We start from the raw sequence: 26,053 nt of genomic DNA, 5'->3' as shown, positions 1-26,053 counted from the left end.
AGCTACACTTTAAAGAAATATGCAACAAATTAACAGTGCTACTTTTCTCATTAATTTTTTTGTTATTTTTTGAAAATTTGGGCTTTTCTCATAAATATTTATGTTAACCTTTAATAAGTTGATAAATATATTTTTTAAATTTTTTTTTTTCAGTTTTCATTTCTAACAAGTTAAAAACAAGCTTGTTGGGGCCCTCAATAATTTTTAAGAGTGTAAAAATGTCCTGAGACCAAAAAGTTTGAGAACAACTGTCCCATAATGTCTATTGCATATGATAGGGACTCGCTTGCTCAATAAGTACATAAGGAATGTGTCTCAGCAGTACTATGAAAAGAAAGAACATACAGTGAGACTAGGTCAGGTGGGAAGGGGGGGGCCACTGAAACTGCTCTTCCCCAGGTAACTCTTATCCTCTGGATGTTTCCTAACTGTTTTGTCATTGAAAGATACCTGTCCTGGCTACCTGCAAGCCTGATCACCGAGGATCAAGTCCCTAGCAGACAGACTGCCTCACATAATAAACTATTTAAACATAAGTTATCAAATTTAATCTTACCTATCGCTTCTCGGCCTTTTGGCTAAGATCAAGTGTAAATTTAATCTTACCAATGTTAATGTTTATTGAGCACATACGAGATATGCTAGGCATTGTGCTGGAAATGAGGATACACTGATTAATAAGACATAGACCCTGGCCTCCAGGAGATTACAGTCTAGTAAGAGATATGGCTAGATAGAAAAATAATCCTAACAATGAGATAAGAAAGTAACAGTAGTATTTATACATTTAAAACAGACCTTTAATGACTTAATACAAATCAGAAAGTCCAGTAGGGTTTTTCACCAGTGGAGAAGCAAATCAGGCTTAAGTCAGGGCCACCCCTTTGGGGACCCTAAAACCAAACCAACTGTAGGAATTCACTAATGCCTATCTTCTCTTATTTTTATTTCAGGCCAATAAACTTCCGGCAGAACTAACCACAAATGAACGTATATTGCGTCTCCTCCAAGGTAAAGAAGGGCACAGGAAGAGCTACCTTAGTTGCATATTTGACTGAAAGGTAGAAACCTTAACCACATTGTCCAAAAAGAAATTGCTTGTAAACAGTGTTGGAAATTCTTTTAAGAAAGAAAATGCCCCAAATGCCCACGCTGGGTCCCTGACCAAGAAGTGCTGTGCTTTGTGCCCTGAATCAAGAACAGAACAGCTCAGGAACCCCTTCACCTCATTTAGGTGGGCTTCTCACGCTGGCCTATAACCCCAATCCCATGGGACCTAGCAGTTTCCTGGATTCCAGAGAAGCTCATTTTAAACTATACTAACTTGGGCCTCTCAGTTAAACTCTAATTGTTAAGCCTTCTAAGAGGTTTAAGCAAGGAGACAGAAAGACTGTAAGCTTTAAAAGACTGAAAGTCTGACCTTCAATGAATTGATGCACTTTTGCTTTTGTGTTAAATGTAAGTGTGCTAAAAGATCTAACTGCATCATATTTTATATATATGTATGTCGTCCCAGTGTAAAACGTGTTCTTCTATCCAAGGATCATAGCCATGGTTCCTAAGACTCAACAATGTGTAAAGTTACACATTGTTTATGAAAAAGCCGCACATCCCAACATGTGTTTTTCAAAGATGGACTGTTGAACTACCCTGTTTCCCCGAAAATCAGACCTAGCCGGACAATCAGCTCCAATGCATCTTTTGGAGCAAAAACTAATATAAGACCCGGTCTTATTTTACTATAATGTAAGACCCGGTCTTATTTTACCATGAGACATTATATTAATTTAATTAATTTAATTAACCCGGGTCTTATATTAATTTTTGCTCCAAAAGATGCATTAGAGCTGATTGTCCGGCTAGGTCTGATTTTCGGGGAAACACACGGTATGAAAAAGACAAATTGTTTATTTGTGTGTTGATCCTCACCTTATTCCTAATATGTGAAAATCGTTTTTACCTGGCGTCCATATTGTGGGTATGGTAGGATACAAATGGCAAGTTGGGAAATTCAGAAAATTACAAACCACAGGAAATTTAGGCTTGTTTCTTTGAGCTTTTATTTTGGGTCTATTATTGGCAATCTACTTCCCTTGCCATAGCTAAGTAGACTTAACATACTGTGGAATCTTGAGCTTCCAACATGACATAGAGCGATACAATGACTTTGCGATCTTTGGATAAAATGTGACATATGCAAGTACAGTATATTGCTATTACTATTGTAGGAGAATAAGTAATAACAGACTGTTATTAGTAGTTAATAAGTGTTCATTTATGCATGTTCTTGAGCTGATTGATTCCAGAATTTTATTGAATTTCTTTGAAGGGAGTGTCAAATTTTATATTTGATGCACTTTATACTCAATGGTGTCTAAATACCTCAGTCAGTGCCTAATTGCACACACAAAAATAAACTTTTCCATAATCTACTATAATAAACACTGATGGTGTTTATGTTATGTAAACATTTCTTTCGTTTTCTCGTTGATGTTTTGCTTTGGTTTCCAGCCAGTGTTCTATGTAAAGACATGTTAAAATGGAGGGAAATGTTATAATCCCAAAAGATTATTTTAAACCAATTTTCAGTGTTACTAAAAGAAGTTTCTTTAAGTCAGTAAACAATGGAATATAATTTTTGAAATTAGAAGGTTATTCTCTTAAAGTTTGTTATGATCAATAAAATAATCAAGCAACAAAAATCAGCTTATTTTGATTACTATCTCAAGCAAAGCCAGTAATGAGCAACCCACAGCCCCCAGAGATACCTGCAGCCTGACTAGCTATGCAACATGTTTGCAATCTAATTTCAGGATGAAAAATTAGAAAGCTCTGTCTCTATTGCTAAAATACCCACATATAAACATTTTAGTAGCTAAAAGGCAGTTAGCTACTAGCCAGTTTCGTCATTGACTTTCTTTTATTCAGAAAAGTTGTACAAATATACATTTCATGGGAATTTCATATAGCTGTATTTATTTTGAAGAGGAAAATAATGTGGCCTTAAATGCTGTATATTTTACCCCTGTAGTTAACTCTTAGGTCAAAAATGGTTGCTCATCACTGATATAAATCAAAACAGTATTATGGGTACTGACAACAAAGCTCCAAAAGACAAAATGGGATGAAATCAGAAACAGTGTTTTTCACTAAAACATATTGTCCTTGACCTATTTATTAGATCATTTTATGTGGATAGTGTTCTTGATGAATATTAGGGCCATTAAAAATGAATCCAGTAGCTTTAACAACATTTAATGGAGGCCTTCTTACTGTAGGTAAGAGGTCTCCAGCTTAGAAGGCTCACATTTGGTCTAGATGAGATTATGTTATCCATAGCAGGGAATACGATTATATTAATCATTCACCAAAGACTGAATAAAAGGTCTGTTATTTAAAGTTCAATTGCATTTATTTTGCACACAGGTAGATGGTTCTTATTTCATGTCAATCTAATTCACAATTCAATGAGCTCTTCATCCTAAGACTCAGAACTAGCAATTCTTATGCAAATCATGTGCTTAATTGAACCACAAAGTTTTTCATTATATCCATTTGTTTGATGAAATATTCCATGTTGTAATTCAAAATAAAGTTAATTTACTACCCAATTTGCCTTTACTGCTTTTTCCTATTTCTTTTCAATCAGAAGTTATTTCTACGTGATTTTAATAAAATTGAATTTTAGAGTTAATAATTCAGTTCAGTATACTTTGTTACTTATGGACCTTGATTTCATTATTTCTACAGTGGATAAGTTGTAATGACTTCAAAAGGTTTTTTATTCATTCAGACAAAAATTCTTGGGATAGTCACAGAAGATACTAAAAATAGAAACTCTAATCGTACATCACGATGATTTGATATAGGCATTCTTTGTTTCATTGCACTTCAGAGATACTGCTTTTTTTTCAAATTGAAGGCAAGACCCTCCATCAGTAAAAAGATTTTGACTCACTTTATCGCAGTAGTCTGGAACTGAACCTTCAATATTTTCATGTATACTTGTATGCCTTGTGAAAGGATCCCCCGCCCCCGCACCTAGTTAATTAACACATCCATCACCTCAGATATTGATTGTGTGTGTGCGCGCATGTGTGTATCTTAATTTCTATTTTTATTGTCTGTAATGCTCCTCACCCCTCAGCCCTTTGCAGTGGCTGTGTCTTCTGAAATAGCTGATGGTTTTGCACAACTTCTTGTTTAGGAAATAAATATTTGCAGCGGTAACATTTGCGTTGGAGCCTGGAGAACTCCGTAGCCAGCCTGGCTTCCTCCCCTGCTCCATCCACCCTCTGCAACCACGAGACAGCTATGTCTCTTCATTACCGCACACTGGGACCTGGAGCTAAAGTTCAAATTAAAATAAATGGTTGTCTTGAAATGATTCTAGTGATCAGTAGAACTGTCAGAGGATAAAAGCACTCCCAAATGCCAGGCTAGCTGGAATCCAACAGAGATGCCTCTGTTTTGAGGTGGGCCTGCCCTGCAGATTATAGGGGTGAGAAGCTGAGGTCTTAATTTCATAAGAAAGTGGTTTTGATGATAGAACTGGCTGAGCCTCACAGCTAGTGACCAGGTGGAGTCTGCAGATTATTAATAACAATAGAAACTAGCTATCATTTGTTGAAGGACTGTTATGTGCTAAGTACTTTACATAGATAATCTCATAAAGTGTATATGTATTTTCTCATTTACCCCTGACAACAGCCCTGTGATATAAGCACTGTTACTATCCCCGCCTTGCAGCTGAGAAAACTGGCTTTGAGAGATCACCTCCCTCATAGTGTTGGCTTGGTGCTGTCCTCCAACTTTTGGGTTTTGCTTTTTTAGTGTGGGAAAGCCAGGGAGAGTGGTGCCCAGATGCAGTCACAGTTGTACCATGAAGGCAGAGAGGATGGAAAGTACAGGACATATTTTTCAAAATATGTAGAGGTAGAGGTGATGATAATTGGTGATTAACTGAACCTAGAGCGTGAGGAAAAGAAAGAATTAGGAATTATACTCGTACTAAGGTATGTCAGGAGACCCTCAGACCATCCCCAGTTTTGCTGGGACTCCCAGGGCTCATCGTGGCTAAGATGATAGCAAAAAAGTATATAGCAAAATCAGGAAAAGGAAATGGCGTCAAGATAGAGGAAACCAGGTACAAGCTTTCAGAGATCCTCTCCTGGTGAATTCACACAGGACAAGCTTAATTCCTCTAGTGATGAGTTGTGACAACACTGCAAAGTGTTGTCTACTGGGGAAGCTCATTAGAGACTCACCCAGGCTTTTAAATGGAAGCTGGTCACATAAGCACCCTCTGCCGAGTTTTTACCAAAATTCCAGACTTCCAGAAAGAAAACAGGCATTCAGCATAAACTGCATTGTTTGTACAAATAATTTAGGCACAGTGAGCCATTATCATTTAGGGAAAGTTTTATACCAGTTTAGGGAACTCTTTGCCAGCCAAGTCCCCAGATGCCAGCCAATGGCTAACCTTGTAAACAAGATTTCTAATGATAGCAGACCTAGACCTAGCAGTCTAGGTCTATTATGTTAACTCTTTTCCACACACAAGGTTTACATGGTGGATGGTGCCAATAACTGTACTAAGAAATAGGAAAGAACAGCAGAGTTTGGGGTGGAGAGAGAGAGAGAGAGAGAGAGAGAGAGAGAGAGAGAGAGAGAGAGTGTTTGGACATGTTCAGTTTGAAGAATGTGTGAAATTGATTCCAGAAAACAGTTGTAAATAGCAGCTTAATGTTTAGGACAAGACTTACTGATTTGGAGCGTGATCCACACAGAAGTAATGGTCAAAGTCATGGGATGAAAGAGGGAGACTCTGATTAGAGGAAAAAACTGAGAAGGAACTTTGAAGCAAGAAGGAAAATTAGCAAAAAGGAGGAAGACATGGAGGAGAAGGAGGAGACATGAAATGGACAGCAGTGGGAAGTGAAACATATATCAAGGCAGAAGAAAGTCTTGAGGAGAGGAGAGTGGGCAACAAACCCCACGAAGAAGCATGGCCATCTAACGTAAGGGCTGACAAATTCCAGACTTCTTTTTGCTCCAGGGCTAGAATTCTTTGGTGACTGAACAAGCTCATCAAGGGAGCTTGTTCAGTCACCAAAGAATTCTAGCCCTGTGTTGGAGAGGTTACGGATGACTGGTCCTGGTGACTAGTAGGGACCTGGAGCTAAGGTTCAAATTAAACAGTTGTCTTGAAATGATTCTAGTTGTGATCGGTAGACCTGTATCTGTGAAGCCACTCCTAGCACTTTCTAGGAATTAGTGTCAACATTCAGAATACATTGCCTCTGTTCTGTCACCAAGAAAGAAAATACTTTGTGTCCCACTGTAGAGATGTAACATCTCTCTAGCACAATGTAGATGGGCCTATGAGTTGATGTTTTACTACCTTCTTGATAAAATGAGACAAAATAGATTTATGTATGCTGGTCAAGTGGTTTCAATGAGTGTGTTTTATCTCTCTATGATAAGATGGTAAAAAATTTGTGCGTAGAACTATGTTAAGGTGAACAGAGCCAGAATCGTATTAGGGTTTTTCCATGCCATTATTCCACATCAGTTTTTTCACTTATGTGTGCTTTAAAATATGGAGAAAAATTAAAACAAACCAAACACAAGTTATATGCTCTCTGTGCAGAATTAGAATAATTTATTTCACATTCCTCGAACTGAGGGCCCGAGGAAGTTTTTTTACTCTGCTTAACCTATGAACCCAATGAGATAAACAGGGATAGTTTTCTCCAGGCTCTCTGACTACTGTACTTAGCCGTCAGTTAAATACACATTAGTGGGTCTGGAAAGTCCTAGAATCTTTTCCTGATGCTCTTACCCTTACTTTTAGCAATACTTCAAGATAATTTAAAACTATGAGTGAAGTTATATTTTAACAATTGAAGGAAGTTAATTAAAGACTTCCAGTTCTCAGAAGCCTTGTCAGCTTTATCTCGGTCAACAGAAAGAATTACTTCTCCTATCTTTAGTCTCTTCTTCCCTCCCTCACTAGGATTTAAACTCTAATATTTGACAAGGGAAATGCTGTTAGTAGTCCCACTTCCCACAGTTGGACTTTTAAGAATAACCTTAGAAAGAAAGTCTTCAGTTTACAAGAGTTGGACTCTATTTTAGGAAACATTAGACCAAAAAATACCCCACACAAAGGAAAGTGTGTCATGTGACTGAATCCTCCAGAGAAGGGAACACTATTGTGAAACTCGGCCAAGTTTCAAGTTATTGCAATGACGGTAGCATCGGATCTGAGTGGAAGTTACACTGTAACCCATGACTGGATTAATCACCAAACCAAATATTCTTACCCGGGTGAACAATATTTTACCATAAGTCTGAACAACAATGTCCCATTTCTGAGTCAGTCATAATTAGTGGCACTAAAGTCATGAGTTGTAGCCATAAGCTATTTTATATGAAGATGTCTATGAAATTCGGCTTAAGTATGGAATTTTAAGTTTATTTCAGAACCCAAAATAATTGAGTTCATATTTCAAACAAAGGACATATACAAGAATGTTCATAACTCTATAACAGCCCAAACTGGAAAAAAACAAATGTCTGCCATGGTATGTTTATACCTTGGAATACTACTTAGCAATAAAAAAATTGTTTTTAAAAAGGATGAACTACTGCTATAGGCAATGAAGATGAGTCTCACACCCACACATCTCACAATGCTGAGTGAACGCAACCAGATCCAGAAGAGTATGATCCCATTTATATGAAGTTCAAGAACAGGCAAAACCAATTCATGGTGAAAGAGGTCAAAATAGTGGCTACCTCTTGGTTGGAGGGGGCTGGCTGTTGATATTGACCAGGAAAAGTCATGAGGGAACCTTCTAGAATGCAGAAAATGTACTATGTGCTTCCTCTGGGTGGCAGCTACATGGATCTGTGGTAACTAGGCTCCAAGAAGGTCCCCAGTACTCCCCATCTCTGATATTGTTGTCCTTGTGTAGTCCCCCACCTATACTGTATCAGGACTGGTCTGTGTGATCATTAAAGAATGGCCAAAGTGATGGCATGTCACTTTTGAGGATAGATCATAAAAGACATTGTGTCCCTGCCTGTTCTCTCTTGAATCACTCACTCTGAAGGAAGTCAGCTGCCAAGTCTTGAGGACACTCACGCAGCCCTCTGGAGAAGCCCAGGGGGAAGGGAACTGAGGCTCCCTGCCAGCAGCTCCTGGGAAGCACACCCTCCAGTCTCAGTCAAGCTTTCACATGATGGTAACCTGACTGATACCTTGACCACAACCTCGTAAGGGAACCTGAGTCAGAATCATCCAAAACCCCTGGCTGACAGAAACTATGGCATAATAAATGTTTGTTCTTTTAATCTACTACATTTTGGGAGTAATTTTTAATGAACTAATAGATAGCTAATGTAAGTATGTAATATGTAAAAACTCATCAAACTGTACATGTAAGCTTTGTGCACTTTATATATGTGTTAAATATTCATAAAAAAAGAAAAAAGTCTATTATCAAAAAGAGGTTCTCAAAAATGCTCAACTTGAAACTCCCTAGGGATTTGGCAGAAGTGTTAACTCAAGGTCTCCTATATTTCACCAAAATGTGTTGGCAATGTATAGCCCTACTAGCCTGACAGGGAAAGAGATGTGAGCTGATCACTTACTCCTATTCCTGTGTCCAACTGTCATCCTCCCACTATCCTTTTTTTTTTATTATTTCTTTTTTTTTTTTTATTGGGGAACAATGTGTTTCTCCTGGGCCCATCCGCTCCAAGTCATTGTCCTTCAATCCAGTTGTGGAGGGTACAGTTCATGGGCCCATGTGGGAATTGAACTGGCAACTCTGTTGTTCAGAGCTCGCGCTCTAACTGAGCCATCCGTCTGTCCCCCACATGTGATTCTTTAGAGCCACCTCTAGTTGCTGTTCTGAGACCTCTTGGTGGGGCACTTTATCAGCAAAACTTACAATGCTTGTGAATACTACAGGAAGTTCTACTAGCAGCAAAAACAGGGCCAATTTCTCCATTAGGCACAGTAAGCAGTGTTTAGGGCCCCTGATGCTTTTAAGGTCTTGTGAAAATGTTCTAATTTCAATTTATTTTCAAATCAGAAGAAAAACAATATAGTAATAATTAACATATACTAATGAAGCCAGCCTGTATTATGTTTGTCTTTATACAAATATAGTTTTAAAATATAATTTTGGTGGTGTGGTTTTTTTATTTGTTTGTTTTTGTTTTTGTTTTGTTTTTTGAAGGACTAGGAAGAGGACTCCAAAGGCACAGGTGCCTAGTGCCCACAAAAGTCATAATGCATCCCTGAGCAAAAGGAGGGATGCTATGGACTGAATGGCGTTCCCTCCACCCAAATTCACTCTTGAAACCCTAACCCCCAATGTATTTAGAATTAGGGCTTTTAGGAAGTAATTAAGGTTAAATGAGGCCATGAGGGTGTGGCCTTAATCCAACAGGATTGGTGACTTTATACAAAGAGAAAGAGAGACGGATCTATCTCTGCACACACAGGCACCAAGGAAAGACCACCTGAGCACATGGTGAGAAGGCAGCCCTCTATAAGCCAGGAAGTAGGTCTTCACAAGAAACTGAACTTCTGGGCACCTTGATCTTGCACTTCTCAGCCTCCAGACTGTGAGATATAAATACCTGTTGCTTAAGCCACCCAGTCTATGGTATTTTGTTATGGCAGCCTGAGCTAACTAATACAAGGGAGAAAAGCAAACAAAACAAAACAAAACAAAAAACAACAACAACAACAAAACAGTAAGCAAAGTGAAGAAGTGCCAGATCCATCAGCAACTGGCTTAGATATCACCAGGTGAAATTGGTTGCATCCTAGTACTCCAAAGGCCCAGCTCGACCTTCATTTCTTATTATTGAACTTCAACCTTCAAGTTAGAAACTAGGCAAGCTTGCAATCGGTGCAGTAGTGTTCACACACTCAGACTGAGGGAAAAGCCCTGAGACTGAAAGTCTACCTCTGTAAGCACAGGGCAGGGAAAGACTGCAGAAAGAAGCGGGCCACTCCAGCCTGGTAATTATAATAGAGTTTATTAAGGGAAACTTACGTATATGAGGCATGTCTTAGGCAGCTGCAAGGAAGAATGGATCCTTGCTCCGCTTGACAGATGCCAAAGAATTATATAAGGTAAGGGGAGGGGGGAAGTCACAGGTACTAGTTGTGAATGCTACCAGGTACGGGAAATGACTTCACATGCTTGACCAGGTCAGGACAACAAGCTGTTCCAGGAACCAGCACATAGCAGGAGGCAAGGGAGGGGTGCTGATGTACGCCAGAGGGAACATCAATTACGATCAGACAGTCTCTAAGGCAGGTGGGGGGGGGGGGGCGTTGCAGTAAACAATCTCCCTTCTGGCCTGGATCCAGCTTTCAGGACAGACATCCGTCACATCATGGAACAGTCCACCACACTAGTAGTTAGACATTCTTTTTTCTTTGCCCACTTGAATCACTATCTACTCTGAAGTTTCTAAGTCAGGTCAGCAGAATGAAAAAAAAAAAAGCTTCTATATTAGAAGAAATCAGTTATTTTGTTGTAATGAAATTTTATTAACATGAATATACTGATCAAATCACATCCCTGGTCTAGAAGCTGAGATATAATGGATGCTTAGCCAATGAAGTAAGCCAGGAGAGTGAGGGTTAAAGAAGAATATGTTTTATGTGGGATAGTGTGGTCATCTGCATTGAATACTCCTAAAAGGTCAAGTGAGGTGAAAACAAACAAGTTGTCCTTAGATTTGGCAACACAAAAACCAATGATGACTTTAAGAAGAGCAGGTATCCATATGATTGCCCAGCCTCTGTGGGTGGAGGGGAGCTAGACCCTTACATGACTCCTTACAGCAAAAGAATCCCAGGTGGATCATTATTTTCATAAAAATCATTAATACTCTAGAGGAAACTATGAAATAATTTTTATAACCCTGAAAAATAGTAAATTAGTAAAAATATCTGCAACACATGTACCAGACCGACAGGTTAGTTTTCTTAATAAATAAAGAGCTTTTATAAGTTAGATGAAGGGGCTGGCCCAGTGGCTCAGGCGGTTGGAGCTCCATGCTCCTAACTCCGAAGGCTGCTGGTTCGATTCCCACATGGGCCAGTGGACTCTCAACCACAAGGTTGCTGGTTCGACTCCTCGAGTCCCACAAGGGAAGGTGGGCAGCGCCCTTTGCAACTAAGATTGAACTCGGCACCTTGAACTGAGCTGCCACTGAGCTCCCGGAGCGCTCAGTTGGTTGGAGCGCGTCCTCTCAACCAAAGTTGCCGGTTCGACTCCTGCAGGGGATGGTGGGCTGTGCCCCCTACAACTAGCAACGGCAACTGGACCTGGAGCTGAGCTGTGCCCTCAGCAGCTAGGACTGAAAGGACAATAACTTGAAGCTGAGCGGCACCATCCACAACTAAGATTGAAAGGACAACAGTTAACTTGGGAAAAAGTCCTGGAAGTACACACTGTTCCCCAATTAAAAAGTCCTGTTCCCCTTCCCCAATAAAATCTTAAAATAAATAAATAAATAAGTCAGATGAAAAAACATTAGAAATTGAAAAACACAGAAAAAGGCATAAAATTATTTATAAATGTATGAAAAGATTCTTAATCTCACTTATAATTAATCAAATACAAAAGAAAACACAATATTTTATAAAATAAGTAAAATCATGGATGCCATTTTTCACCTATCAGAATAGCAAAGATAAGTGTTGGCAAAAAGGTGGAATCAGGTACTTCCCTATGTTGTTAGCAAAAGTGTAAACTGCAATCCCTTTGGACAACGATTTGCTAATAATCAAAACTAAAATGTACATTTCCTTTGATATACATAGACACACACACACACACACACACACACATTTATTTATTTATTTATGTATTTATTTATGTATTTATTTATGTATTTATTTATTTATTTATTTATTTATTTATTTATTTATTTTCCCAACAGTTCTATTTGTATATAATTGCAAAGACTTAGGTACAGGGATATTCATTGCATCATTGTTTCCAGTAACAAAAGTGACAAACCAAATGTCCAACAGGAGATTGATTAAATAAATTATGTTAATAGTTTTTGAACTATTAACATGAATACCCTTCCATCTGCTAAGTAAAAAGAATTTTGTCTTGGGTGAGCCTTTCTCATCTCTCCTCCTAATGAAAATGTTCAATTGCTTTTAGATTTCTATGATGCAGTATCATGAGGAAAGCAGAGGGCACAGAAAGATGCAAAGCTTTGTGAAATCTACACAAGCTCGGAAAAGAAAAGGTGAATTGATGCAGAATTACTGGGACCATACAAATCCTTCACTGTACCAGAAATGCAATTTGAGATTTATCTTGAAATACTTATTGATTGATGAACTATATTTCATTGACTTCGGCACTGCCCTGAGACTGGCCTATATCATTCTGGCTTCAGAAATGTTATATACATACAATGAAATCCAACAGACCTAGTAAAAATAGTGAGGTGAAAAACCGTATCGCTAAATATAAAAAAATCAAACTGTAATATGTATACCAAATGTTCTCACTTGTTTAAAAAGTCCACATATTTACATATATGTTTTCAAATACATGAAAGTTTTCTGGAGGATGTTTTTTCACATTTACAAAGATACATATGTCTAATAATTTCATTTTCCCTCTTTTTTCTGTCCTTTGTTATTGTGCAGTCAATGTTGACTAGTGTATATAATAATAGTGGTATTGCGTATTATTTAAACATGATCTCAACCATGTTAAAACAATTTTCATAGAAGGAGAAAATACACCACAATGTGACACAGATTATCCATAATGGTGAAATTTTAAATTATTTTTTAATTCTTGTCTCTAATCTTTTGTGTATTTCAAAGTTGCTACCATAAACATGGATTACTTTGTTATTGTCGTGCGGAGGACCCTGCTTACTGCGCCATTTGTCATGCAGGGAGGCCTGCGGGGTCTCTGCTCCCGCTCCCCATACAAGAACGCAGGATATGGTGAGGCCAAAAAGGAACACCCACGGAGCCATAGGTAGGGGAGTCATACCACTACGGTCTCACTGGAGGCTGGGTTCACTGGACGTGCGACCTGCTGCCCGTTTTGTCTGCAACCCACCGACGACTGTCTTTCACTCTCCTCCACTCTCCTCGGCTCTCCTTCGTAGCCGCAGCAGTTATATTAGTGGCCAATGGCTCAATGGCTCAATGGCTACAGCTGACGGCCAATCAGCCACAGCTGATGGCCATCTACTACCCGAGCCAGCACCCCTTCACGTGAGGCCGAGAGCCTGTAAACTACTTTCTGGGGCTCTGCCCCCACAGTTATCAACAAAAAAATGTGTCTTAGAAATAGGATAGTTTATTTAAAAAAATAAATCCTATACTTTTGGGCATTGTCAAAGCTGTATGAAAGACAGAACCAGAAAAAGAAAAATACGGCTAAAAGATCTTTGCTACTCTTTTGTGACTAGTGGACGTAATATGTGGGGCACCAAAATTTCTGCCCATCCCAGAAATGTTTCATGTTGCTTGAAATTCCCTTTACTCACATCAATTACTTTATAAAGGTTTTGTTTTGTTTTTCCACAAGGACTTGCTAAAACTGGAAGGGTAACTAACCCCCAGGATCCAAGGAATATATTACAGTTATAGTTCTTGAATTTGAGTGTGCATTGGAACCACCTGAAGGGTTTGTTAAAACAAATAGCTGGGCTCATCCCCAGACTTTCAGAAACAGTGTGTCCAGGGTGAAGCCCCATAAATTTGCATTTCTAACAAGTTCCCAGGTGATGGTGATGCTCCTGACTCAGTGACCACACCCAGGCATAAAGCATACTACTTTATCATCAGCGAAACCACCAGGAGCAGGAGAGCTCACAGTCGGATTAGAGCCAGGAGGTCATCATGGAAGATACAGGGCTCAAGAGGAAATCCCTGTAGTTTCAGTGCCCAGCCAGCTGGTTGGACATCTCAGGGCTGAGGAGGTGGGGAGGCAAGACAGTAACTTAATCAGTCAGTTTGTAGAGTAGGGACAGAAATGTTGCCTGAATCATGGTCCTACCTAGGACTGGGTTTGAGCATTGCTGCAGATGAATATTTAGTCTTTTCATTTTATGTTGGCATCCACTGTGGGGAGAAGAGATCCTTACTTCCATTTCCTTACCTTCAAAATAGAAATGACTGATGCTTATGAGTGGTCTCAATAATTGAAATGTGAGGAGAAATATTACCAGGAAATGCATAGAAAAAAATAAGTGCAAGACCAAAAAAATATTATAGTAATAAGAAGAAGCAAGGCAAAAAAAACAACTCTTCTTTATCATTGTGTTACTTGACTTCACCTAAAATTTAAAAAATGGATTGGTCCCATCTTACTAACTCTCCGCGGGTTCCCTGCCATGCTTGGCACCACCAGTAGATGGTGTGGTGTGGTGCTAGCGCTTTTCTGAAAGTGTGCAGGGCGGACGATAACCGTGATTGGGTGACTCCTGCATCGCGACCGCTGCGCTCCGCCCCTCGCGCTCTCGGATCACAACATGGTAAAGGCCATTGCGCGACACCATCCCGGGCTTGGGTGACTGGGTTTGGGAGAACTTGCTCGGGGTGCTAATCGGGCCTAAATAAATACGTATTCCGCAAATAGGGTCTCACTTTGGGAAAACCGCGTCCAAGCACTCCCTTTTGCTAAAAACCATCTCCAACCGAAGAAAGGAAGAAACGAGCTTAAAGCATGAAAAACACACACTGTTGGTACAACTCCAGAAATATTCTCCCAGCCTGGATTCCAAAAGTTCTGCTGCCCTGGTCTGGGAGCCCTTGGCCCCACGCTGGGCCCCCAGGGGCCTCAGGGAGGAAAAAGTCCGGAGGCCAGCCCTCGGGAGGTGGCTGTGGCACCGACGAGTCCGGCCCCGCCCCGCCCCATACAGGCCTAGGCCCCGCCCCTGTCCCGCCCTCCCCGGGAGGCCTGGCTTCAGAACCGGCTCTGGTAGGCCCAGGAGCGGCACCGCCTAGAGGAGGGAGGAGCTGACGACGCCTTCTCCTTCCTAACCTGCGCGCGCAGCTCGCTGCCGCTGGCGCTTGCTCTTTCTGTCCGCGGGCGCTGGGTCCTAAGAGAGCCAGTGACACCGATCGCAGCCGAGTCAGTTCGAGCGAGCGTATCCTCCGCCTAGTCCGCAGCCCAGCGCCGCGGCAGCATGAGTGCGCGCGGCCCGGCCCTGAGTCTCCTCCTGTTGTTGTTGTGTCTGGCACAGGTGAGTGGTCGCCGGGGACCCGGGTGGGCTGTGGAGGACGTGGCGGGACCGCGAGTCGCGCAGGGCTGCAGGCCGTGCAGCGGGTCAGATGCCCTGGCCCCCGAGGGGGCGCAGGTCTAGTCGGTCCCGCGGAAGTTGGTCTAACGGTGGAGTCTCTGGAGTTCTCCCCACCTCCCTGGTTTTTTTCTAAGGCCACGCACTTTTCCCTGTGGTCTGGAAGAAGGTGACAAGTGGGAGCTCCTGGTTTGGCCTGTTTTGAGCTCATGTCAGCTGTAGTCACCTAATTTTTGAATTTTTGGATGTGGAATCAAAGGGAAAGAGAAAAGTGGGTAGAGAGCGATAGGGATCTTATTTAACCTTGTTTTTTCTTAATTCTGTCACATACACACGAATTCTGTATAAATTTGTTTAGAAGATTCTACCACTGTATTTATTTTCGCCTCCCCGAAAGATGAAAGTGGAAGGGGAGGTAAAGGAAGGGAGCAATTCGTCAAGCACCAAAGTGGAATAGTCTTACCAACTTTTCGTAAGTCAGCTTGGTCTTCTAAAGAGTCCAAGTTGCTTGTTATCAACTCCCTTTCACATCTTTGGAAACTGAAGCCACGTGGGTGTGGTTGGGGAGGGGGGTAATTGACTTCCCCCTTGTCACAATACTAGCTACTAGCTCGCCCCAGGATTAAGCCTGACTCCCTGGTCTAGCTTTTTTTTTTTTCTTTTTTTTTTTGGTTTAGTAGCCTTGGACGTGAGCACCTCACTGCATTTGTGTGTCTACAGGTTTCTCTTTGCAAACTTAGGTGGGTTGAGGTCAGGATGGATGTCTAAGGATATAGTACTAATTAAACCAGATCAGGATGAAAGAGTGAGCTCTGGGAATCCTGTGCCCTTGTGCTCCCTTGTAGGCGTGTCGGCAATGAGGAGGTAGTGAATCACAGGGAAAGGCAGATTAAAGGTTTTCCCCTCGCTAGAAAACATCTAGGAAACCTCTCCTTAAACTTCTGTATATTAAGGGCCCAAGAGATAGGAGAAGAGCTGTGCCTCCCTCCTTCAGTATGTGCGTGTTGGCGGTTTGTGGGGGCGGGGGGGGGGGTGGAGGGGGCGGCGGGAATCCCCAGCAGTGCGGGCTTGTGGAAGAGCAAGTGCTTGGCTGGGAGGGGAGGCAGAGGAAAGCACGTTTCAGGGACACCGTTGGGCATGGGGTCAGCAGGTAGACCACTCACTAGCTCTGTGGCTTTGGGGACATTACTTTTTCAAGCCTCAGTTTTTTTCTGAAGAAAAACAGTACCTCATCGGATTATTAGGGTTATTAAGGAACATGATATATAGAGAGACCTCATCGCTGTAGTAAATACTCAAGAAATTGTAGCAGTTATGTGCCTTAAAGAAAATATAGCTGTTCAGTTTCCCTTGAGTCAAGGTCTCTGGCAGGCTTCACATTGTGAAGTAGCTGTCACTTATCTCTGACATCCTTTTACCTGGAGACGGTATCCAGCTGATTGATGGCCAATGAATGCCTCTCCTCCTAGGACTTTTGGGATAGGTCAGAGGTTGGTCACAAGTCTCTTGCAAACTGCCTGGAAGTCTTGGACAGGTCTGTAAAGCTTAACTGGAAAAACTCCTCTTGTTAATTTACAGTTTAACTCCCTCAAGTCTGCAGAGGTTTCCAGAAAACCTGAACAGATTGGGGGGAAGGTACCTGCTTTTAGAATTCTTACCAATGATAGCTCCTCTGGGTTCAGGGTGAGCACTAATAAAGTTCTGTCACTGAATTACAGACTAACTGTGCTCTGTGAGGTCTAAAATACATTTTGGAGGGATTTTTGCTTTTCTTAATTTAAAATTTTTACAGATGATGAAATAATATTACTAGACTGCGTGTTTTTTTTAAAAAAACCTGTCATCATCCAACTAATGTGTGCAATTTTGAGAAATAATATATATATCTCCTGACTAATTTTTATAAGCTTTTTGTTGAGGAACTTGGAACATAGTGAGGCCTGCGTAGGAATTAAGCCATTTTCTGAGATTGGGAATGGCTTAATCTCCTGGCCTGAGAGCGTTAAAGAGTAACCATCTGAAAATGGATCAAAATGTGGGTAGTCTTGCCCAGTCTCTCCTACTCCTTGATTGATGCTGTAAATCAGATATCCTATTAACATCAATAGTCAAGGGAAAGTAGGTTTTTTATTTTAATGAGTGGGCAGAAAACCACTTGCTGAATAGGTCTTTGTATTCCTTCAGTGTTTGTCATATTACCAGGAACAAAGACTCCTCTGGTCATGAAAACAGTATGATCTTTCTTTCCGGGGTAACCCTTCTCCACCCTCAACTCCTCCTAAAAGGGATGTTTTTCATTGTGTTTTAAGGATGACACATTACCTACTGCGGAAGCCTGCATCAGACCATCTCTAATCTGATCCCAGGTGCCCCTTTCAGCCCTTTCACCCACAGTTCTGTGAAGGGCATCAGCTCTCCAGCCAAATAAACTATTTGCTATCAAAACCAGGCCTGTCTTCCAAGGCCCAGTTCAAATGCTCCATCATCCGTGACATTTTTATCCTGTTCTCCCAACTCGAATGCCTTCCCTCTGAAGTTCTAAATCTTTGTTGAAACTTCAGCAGTGTTTCCTCCCTGGCCAAAGACTTTGAGTTAAAAGGCCTGGGTATGGGTCCTGCTTGATTCTTCCTCTGACCAAGAGTGATCTCGGGTAAGTCAGTAATCCCCTGGAGTCTCAGTCTCCTCCTCTGTAAAATCAGGTGAACAGCTATGCCTACTTCTTAGGGTGCTTGTGTAAAGATAGAGAAATATTGTTGGAATTGAACTACTAGATTGCAGGCTCCTTGACGGCAAGAACTGTATTTTACCATCTCCAACATGGCCAGGACTCTTTTATTCTTTTGAATCACCAAATCATTGGGCTTTTATGGGTTCAGGTAAGGGGGTAAGATGAGGGAGGGATTCAGAGGCTAGTGGAGATCAGAATTGGATTTGCAGTATCTGGGTGAAAATCAGTGACCAAATCAGTGGCCCAACAAGTTTTTCTTTGCTTGGACTATTCCTCTTTGTCTTTGGAATATTTGCTTTGGCAAGGAAAGTAAAACAAACAAACAAAAAGCCACCTCTCTGATGCTAGTGTGCTCTTGGGAAATTTGAGAGGGAAGCTTTAAAATTTGTTCACCTTATTACTGCCCCTTAAGGCCACAGAAGATCTTAAAATATTGTCATTCACTAATTTCATAAATATAAAGTGGTTGCTAGGTACACAGTGTAGGATATAAAAGTAGATCAAAACAGTAACCTATATAGAAAGGAGTCTACAAACTGTAAAGTGATATGTAAATGTTAGTAGTTTCTGTCCCTGTCTTACTCATAGTTGATAGGAGGAAGGGAGAATATATTTTAAAAATTACAATGCAAAGTGTGCTCTAATAAAAGTGAGGACAAAATGTTATGGGGAATCCATTTCTGAGCTGACCTTTGAAGGATAATGGAGCTGACCTTAATGGATAAGAGGAAAAGTGGAGAAAATAGGGAGGAAATTACGTAATTGTTAACTAAAAACTGGTATACTTGAAAAGGGTGAATTTTATGGATGTAAATGATCTCAATAACGTTGTTTAAAATTGACATTCTAGTTTACAAGAAACTAAAGAAAAAAGAGTTACCTAATTTTTGCATGGTACTTTCATTGCTAGGACACATCTGATCTTGTTTTAATCTCGCAGAACACCCTTTAAGATAGGTGTGATGTCATTCGTTTTTCCTGTTTTAGGCTCCAATTTGTCCTAAGGTCACATAGCTAGTAAATGGCAGACTGGGGGCTTGAGACACTCTTCTGTGCTCTAAGTTACTCAAATTCAAAATATTGCTGTCAGTTTATTGCTATTTAGCAAACTAAGTTGAGTGGGTGTTCAGTAGCTGTTCCACTTGGCCAGTAAGACATATCATTGAAGGCACGTTTCTAGCTTCAGTATGGTTTCTTTGAAAGCCAGTGGTAAATAAGGGAGAAATTCAGCCTGCTGGCCTGGCTCATTATTCACTTGCCACACTGGAAGAAACCTGCAGACAGTATACACTCCCATCTACTTCCATAGTTTTGTTTTCGTCTTGTGACTTGGATTAGTTTTCAAACTTGTGGGTATTAGAGCTCAGAAATGTCTAATACTAACTGGTAGTATGACCTTGGGTGAGTCACTTAAAAAAACTGCAAGCTAGTAGGGTTATCTGTAAAGTGAAGACGAGCTGAGCCCTTCTAACTCTAAAAATATATAACTTAAACACCCATCCGTAGGTGTGCCTGGTGCTCACACATATTATCCTTTGTTCCATGGACATGTTCACCCTCAGTTGGCTGTAAAACAGAGTTCCAGACATTTCCATCAATAGAAGTCAGGCCAGACCTGTCATATTTGTTTCATCTGCCTGCCTGACTCCAAAGGAGACAGCAGGCAGCTTACTGTCTGGACAGCTTGCTCCATGCCTCTCCCTCCACCCCGTCCTGGGTTGTCCTGACTGGCCAGGCCAGCGCCTCTGCTCCCGACAGAGGCTTCTCCCTCCTTTCCCTGGAGCTAGAGCTGGGTGTGTCTCCAGGTTCTGCCACAAGCTTTCCCCATCTAGGACAGTGACAGAGGTGCGGGGACCCAGCCCTGCACTCCGCCTGCGATGGGATGGCTGAGTACAGGCTGGAAGTTGAGGACAGTCGGTTATACTGAGGAAGTGAGTCGTGATCTGACAGCTGCTTAGAGATGTACTTAAAAAGTTGTAAATGGTACTCATTTCTACAGGTGGGCAGGTTTGTGTAGAAAGAGGGACACATAGCGGAGGGGACAGCCCATCTCTGGAGCATTGTGAAAACCTGAGGATTTGTCTTGTGTACAAACGGAGCTGGAGTTTGAACAGTGCAGCAGCTGGGGGTGGGGTGGGGATGAGGGAAAGGATGGAGAATGCTTAACTTGGTCTCAGAATCTCGATTCTCATTACTGGTTTTGTCACCGATGAGTTGTGTGACCTCAGAGAATCTGCTCAGAGCCTTCATGACCTTACCTATAAAATGCTGCAATACGGTGTCTGAGAAATAAATGAGGCAATGAGGAAGAAATCACTTAACTTTGTGCCTGTCACGCGGTTGCCGTTCAGTGAGCATTTGAATATGAGTTAGTTAATACTTCATTCATCAGGATTTTCTAAAGGCACCTGGAGTATGGGATTCTGTCACTGATATTCGGAGCTTCTCCATGTGACAAGATGTGCTTTCGTATAGGTCTCTGTTAGACTCTGTTTACCAATTGCTATAGTTGCTGACATACAGCAGAAAGGGCATTGTTTTTGTAGCCTTGCCTAAACTATTACTTTATTGAAAGAGACTTTCCTATCCGGTCATATACCCAATAATTAAACTCTGGAGCATGTTGTGAAATACCCATATGACCTAACCTTTCAAAGTGAGATGGTCTAGCCTTGTAACTACTGAATTCTGAGTTAAAGCTAAAACAACCAGCAGTTATCATATCTGAACATTTTACATAATCTAGTTGAGCTCCTTTAACTCATTGTGAATTTTGTTGGTTTCTGAATCAGTGAACACTGAATGAGGTACCCTAGGGAATTTCGAAGAAGTATAACATCTGGCTCTGCCTTTTATGATTTTATGGTCTTACGAGGGAGTCAAGACAAAAGCAAGAAAATATTCGTGCAATCTCTCCCCACATATACAACTTCGCAATTCTCATAAGTATAAATTCTGCTTGATCCTAGGACAGGATCCAGCAAATTATGGCCTGTCCAGAGCCCGTTGCTGTGCATAAGGCTTTCCTGGGACACACACAGGCCCGTCACTTACCAGTTGTCTGTGCTTCCTCTTGAGCTACAACAGGCGGAGCTGAGTATTTACCACAGAGACCTATGGCCCACAAGCCTACAATATTCAATACAGTATTTGGCCCTTTAAGGAAAAGTGTATCCACCCTTAGGACAAAGATGACACTCACCAGAGCTCTGGGCACAGAACACCTACTGACTTATGCAGTGAGGATGAGTGCCCTGAACCCTGGCCAGTGCTGCCTGGGGCTGACCTGCCTCTGCCCAGCGCAGCTCACCTGGTCCAGGGAGCACCTGGCCTGCAACCAGGGGAAAGGACTCAGAGTTAAATTCAGGTGAGCCAAGGAGTCTTGGGTGAGGCTTGTAAGAGGGAGGACGTTCCAGGATGGGTTGGACTGAAACCTGTGGAGAAAACAGTGGGGCTGGAGACAAGCCTGGAGTCCGGCCTGGAGACCTGAGTAGATGCCGTGAAGCGCAGGTCGGTAGAGCCAGAAGCCGACTGTGCAGGGTAGTCGAGGTTTATTTGTGAAAAAGCTGTTTAAAAGTTACTTCATTTGTATGTGTTTGTGTGTGTACATCTCTGCAGCTTTGCCTGTGGGGAGGAATTAAAACCTAGAGGACCTAGATCTAGTAAGTTAGTGCTGATTATAGCTGAGAACTGGCGTGCGGGATGGGGACGCGATTTCAGTATTATTTCCTATACGCCTGTGCTGTTTGGACACAGGCATACCTAGGACGTATTGCAGGTGTGGTGCCAGACCCCTGCAATAAGGTGAGTATTGCAATAAAGTGAGTTGTAATCCTTTGCTGGTGGGAGATCTTGCCTTCAACCTTTAAAAAACACAACACCTGTGAAGGGCAATAAAACGAGGTATGCCTGTATTCGTGGTGAATGGATATTGATTTCGTAATTAAAATAAAACCAATCATTTACTTTTAACATTTTAGGAATTGGCAAAATTTTTAAATGCTTAAATAAGATAGTGCTGGTGATTATGAATAGCTCTGTAAGACTGGTCACTGACCACAAGATGAACTGTGAAGAACTGTTATCATTCTTTGGACTTACCCCATTACTTAAGTGGAGCTTTAACAAGACCTATTATTAGAGATTCTAGGTGTGTCAAGTGACACTCAGACCCACAGTCTTTGATCTTTGTGAACTGACAGTCGCTCTTCTGTTTAATCTCAGACCGATAACTAAGAACTGCTCTGTCCTGTCCTTGCCACTGGGCTTTTCTCTTACATGGTGAAGGACATCTGAGCTCATGTGTGGCTTGGTGGTAGAATACGCATAACATGAAATGGACCATTTTTAAGTGTACAGTTCAGTGACATTAAGTACATCACATTTTTGTACAGCCATCACCACCATCCACCTCCAGAACTGAGCTCCTGTTTGATCAGGTGCACTTTTGGCTCAGGCAGACCTCAAACATCGATGGGTCTTATGTTGGTATTGGGCATAATACTTCCTTCCCCCAGTGAATATTATTGATGTGAAATCAGCACCAGGTGTTCTTGAATCAGAGGAAAGGTAACGTTCAGCCGCTTTGCTTCTGTTCTCAAGTGCTTAGCTTAGAAAGGAGGTGAGTCGCCCGTATGTGAGCCCTTGATTGTACAGCGTACGTTGGTCACGTCAGCATGTGCTGCCCTGACAGTCCAGGGATCTTAAGGTGCGTCTGTCCTCTTCGTTGATAAGGCCTGACCTCCCGCTGTTCTGTGGTGACTTGGAGACTGAGAATCCAGTCGCCCAGATGCCAGCGGGGTTCTTGGGGGGCACAGAGACGAGCATGCCAGCCAGTGGTCCATTAAGGAGTGACCCTTAATGCAGTATGAGGAGGAAGAGCTCTGACTTCTGAACCAGTCAAGCCTCAGGTAGGGTCTGGCTCTGCCATTTCTTAGGTATGGTCTCAGGTAAGTCACTTTACCTGTGTAACCCTCAGTCTCCTCCTCTGTAAAATGGTGTTATTGTAGTACCAGCCTCACAGATGTGAGAACTAAGGGAGCTAACAGGCACACTTAGCCATTGTCTGGGTGCTGGGCTGTGCTTGGGTGGGTCAGGCGCATGGGGGAGGTGAAAGTTGGAGAGTGGCCTTGACTGGTAGCGCAGGGTGTAGGGGAGGGAGGCCGGACTGGCGTGAACTGTGCAGAGGCAGGCAAGTCCCACTTAGTGTGGGACAGAAAGGAAGGAAGGGTGGGAGACGGAGTGTGCAGCAGAGCCAGGTGAGGCATCTGGAGCTTGGCTCACAGGCAGTGGGAAGGGCGGGTGTAGGTTTCTGAGCACCAGAAAACCTTGCAGCTGTGGCTCGGGAAGAGCCAAGTGGCCTCTGTGTCCGGGAGACATTGCCAACGTCTGGATGGGAGGTGCTGAGATGGACAAAGGATGGCTGTGGGCTCAGCAGCAAAGGGGTGGCAGAGGCAGGGGCTCAGGAGACTGCCCCAGGAGTCACGCCCTGAGGTTGGTCAGAAAGGTGCTATAGGGACAGAGTCCCAGAGAGCAGTTTCCAGGCTCTTGGCCTCATGTGGAAAGGTGCTGGCTCGGTTATTAGATCACCATCAGCTGTAATAAGATGGCCATCCGCTGTAACCGGTTAGCCGTTAGTCACTAATATAACTGCCGTGGCTACGCTGGCAAGTTGATTGGCAGAGAAGTGGACGGCGGATTGCGGATCATGTGAATCCTGCTTCCTGTTTCTCCAATCCAGCCGCCAGGGAGAATATAGTGGTATGAACCCCCTATCCATGGCTCCATTGGTGTTCCTTTTCAGCCTCACCATATTCTGTGTCCACCCGCTGAGAGCGGGACCAGAGACCCTGCATTACACTTGGCGCAGCAAGCAGGGTCTCAACCAGCTTGGGGAACAGGAAACACGATCTGCCTGGGAAAAACATGACCCCTCCGTAAATTGGTGGTTCTCTCGAGCCTCCGATGGCATACCATCCTCTTAACCATAGCAAGTGTTACCTGCCTTTTGGTAGTCTGCTGCTGCCGTAGGCTCCTAGAGTTGCAGACATCTTACATGGGGGCCACTACCCACTCGGATACCTGGCATGGCAAGCAGGATTCTGGCCACGTAAGAATGATGTCTGACCCTGAGCAGGAGGACGTGTGGCCCCCACACAGTGTGTGGTGCCTAGTGGCCACTGTTCTCAGGAGTTAGACCCCCGTGGAGGGGTGGGAAGACGTGGATGGCTCTCCAGCCAGCGTGGAGAGGGCCCTGAAGGTTTTAACTGAGCAGTTGCTGGAGAAGGCGAGAAGCTCAGCCGGCCGTGTGGGCTGGATGTTCCTCACTGCGTTGTGTCGTAACACGGAGGAAGCGCCTGCTGAAGCAGCTTAGTTGCTGGACCAGCAGCCCTGGTGGGAGGTGCTGGAAGCTCAGGTCCGCCAGTTAGAGGAGGTGCTCCACGATGGAGACGCTGAGGCAGAGGCGGACATCACGAGTGGAAGCGATGTAGCTCCCCACCCCCATGCCTGGCCCATCGTGCAGCAAAAGGTGAAGCATGAGCAACATTTGGGTCTCGGGGGCGTTGCTGCCGGCAACCCAGCTGTGACTGAGTTCACGACCTACACCCCATACACTCCCCCTGAGTTGCAGGAGCTGGGGAGGCGGTACAGACAGAGCCCTGGAGAGCCAGTCTCGGCTTGGCTACTACGTTTATGGGATGAGGGAGCAGACAACATTCTCTGCTCCCCAGGCGAGATGGAAAAGCTAGCTTTCGTGACAGTGCATCCGTCCCTGCGACAAAGGTTACAGAACTGCCATAGGTTGGCGCATGACCAGGGCAACCATTCTCTAATGGCGTGGCTCACTACTGCGGTACACATAGTATGGGGACAGGCTGGCGAGCTGCCAGACACTGTGAGTCAATGGCAGTCATACATGGAACTTACTCAAATCATCTGTGAAATGGGTATGAGACGTGCTATTTTCAACCTTAACATGCAGGGCCCAGATGACGAGCTTTTTACTGCCAGCATGAGAGATCTGGTTTTGGATACTGCACCTGCGAGTGCTTTTGGATCCTTGGTTGCCATTCTTATACCCTATGTGAGGCGATGGATCCATGAAGTTACAACTGCCATGGCCACCCTAGGGGATGTTGAAAGCCGGCGCAAAGGAAGTTAAGACATGAGGTTTGAGAAGTCAAGGCCTGGAACCCCAAGTCAGAAGTAAGGGGGTGAGGTTGCAGGCCTCAGAAAGTAACATGCACGGAGATGTGGCATGATCTCGTGGCAGCAGGTGTTGATCAGGAAAAAATAGACCGACAACCCAATGCACTCTTGTTGGAACTTTGGAAACAGTTGCGTCCGGAACAGCAATTCCGGAGAAGCCTAAAGGAGAAGTCTGGGAAAGCGCAACCCCTGTCCCTGCAGGACTTCATGTGGCCACTTGAGGCCGACTCCTTTCAGCTTGATTAGGGGTGGGGCCAAGGTACCCGGTCAGAGGGGACGAGCAGGGACCGGAGGCCCCACATGGAACTGTCCATACATTGGCCCCCTTCTAATGTGCAGAGGGATTTAGCCCTAGTTGACACTGACGCAGACTGCAGTCTCGTTTATGGGAACCCAGAACTGTTCCCTGGACCAGCAATCTGTGTTGATGGCTACTGGGGAAAGACTGTGACTGTAAAAGCCGTTTCCTTACCACTGGGTATAGGAAGGCTTCCCCCTCATACCTACAATATTTATGTCTTCCCTGTTCCAGAGTATATTCTAGGGGTGAACGTGCTACATGGCCTCAGCTTACAGACGTCGGTAGGAGAGTTCCGTCTCCGGATCCGGGTGGTGAAAGCGGTGAGACATGGGCATGCTCACCACCCTCCTCAAGTGTTGCCACAGCCCTGGCGCGTGGTTACAGTGCGACAGTACTGCCTGTCAGGAGGGCAGGAGGAGATTGGTCGTACAATATTGGAATTGGAGAAGGCACATATTGTGAGGCCAACGCACAGTCCCTTTAAC

At 43.2% G+C, this 26,053-nt stretch overlaps 2 protein-coding genes across 11 annotated transcripts in view; both read left to right on the top strand.

Annotated features, from left to right (window-relative positions):
* The window catches only part of ANKRD29 (ankyrin repeat domain 29), a 45,773-nt gene extending 42,162 nt beyond the window's left edge, over positions 1-3,611 (top strand). For 9 of the 10 annotated variants that reach the window (XM_074340231.2, XM_074340230.2, XM_074340225.2 and 6 more), the window contains one exon: positions 954-3,611. In XM_074340231.2, coding sequence (XP_074196332.2) covers positions 954-1,058 — 105 coding nt within the window. In that variant the 3' untranslated portion in view covers positions 1,059-3,611. The remainder of the gene's footprint in view (positions 1-953) is intronic. The other variant, XR_012498779.2, reaches the window with a different exon arrangement.
* An 11,478-nt stretch (positions 3,612-15,089) lies between these two features.
* The window catches only part of NPC1 (NPC intracellular cholesterol transporter 1), a 53,786-nt gene continuing 42,822 nt past the window's right edge, over positions 15,090-26,053 (top strand). Inside the window, exon 1 of the mRNA XM_019741198.3 lies at positions 15,090-15,276. Coding sequence (XP_019596757.3) covers positions 15,220-15,276 — 57 coding nt within the window. The 5' untranslated portion in view covers positions 15,090-15,219. The remainder of the gene's footprint in view (positions 15,277-26,053) is intronic.

This window comes from Rhinolophus sinicus, chromosome 4 (assembly GCF_057876585.1).
Source record: "Rhinolophus sinicus isolate RSI-liver-muscle chromosome 4, RSI-T2T, whole genome shotgun sequence".
Taxonomy (NCBI): Eukaryota; Metazoa; Chordata; class Mammalia; order Chiroptera; family Rhinolophidae; genus Rhinolophus; species Rhinolophus sinicus.
The sequence above is the reverse complement of the archived record's forward strand: the minus strand, read 5'-3'. Positions and strand labels throughout refer to the sequence as shown.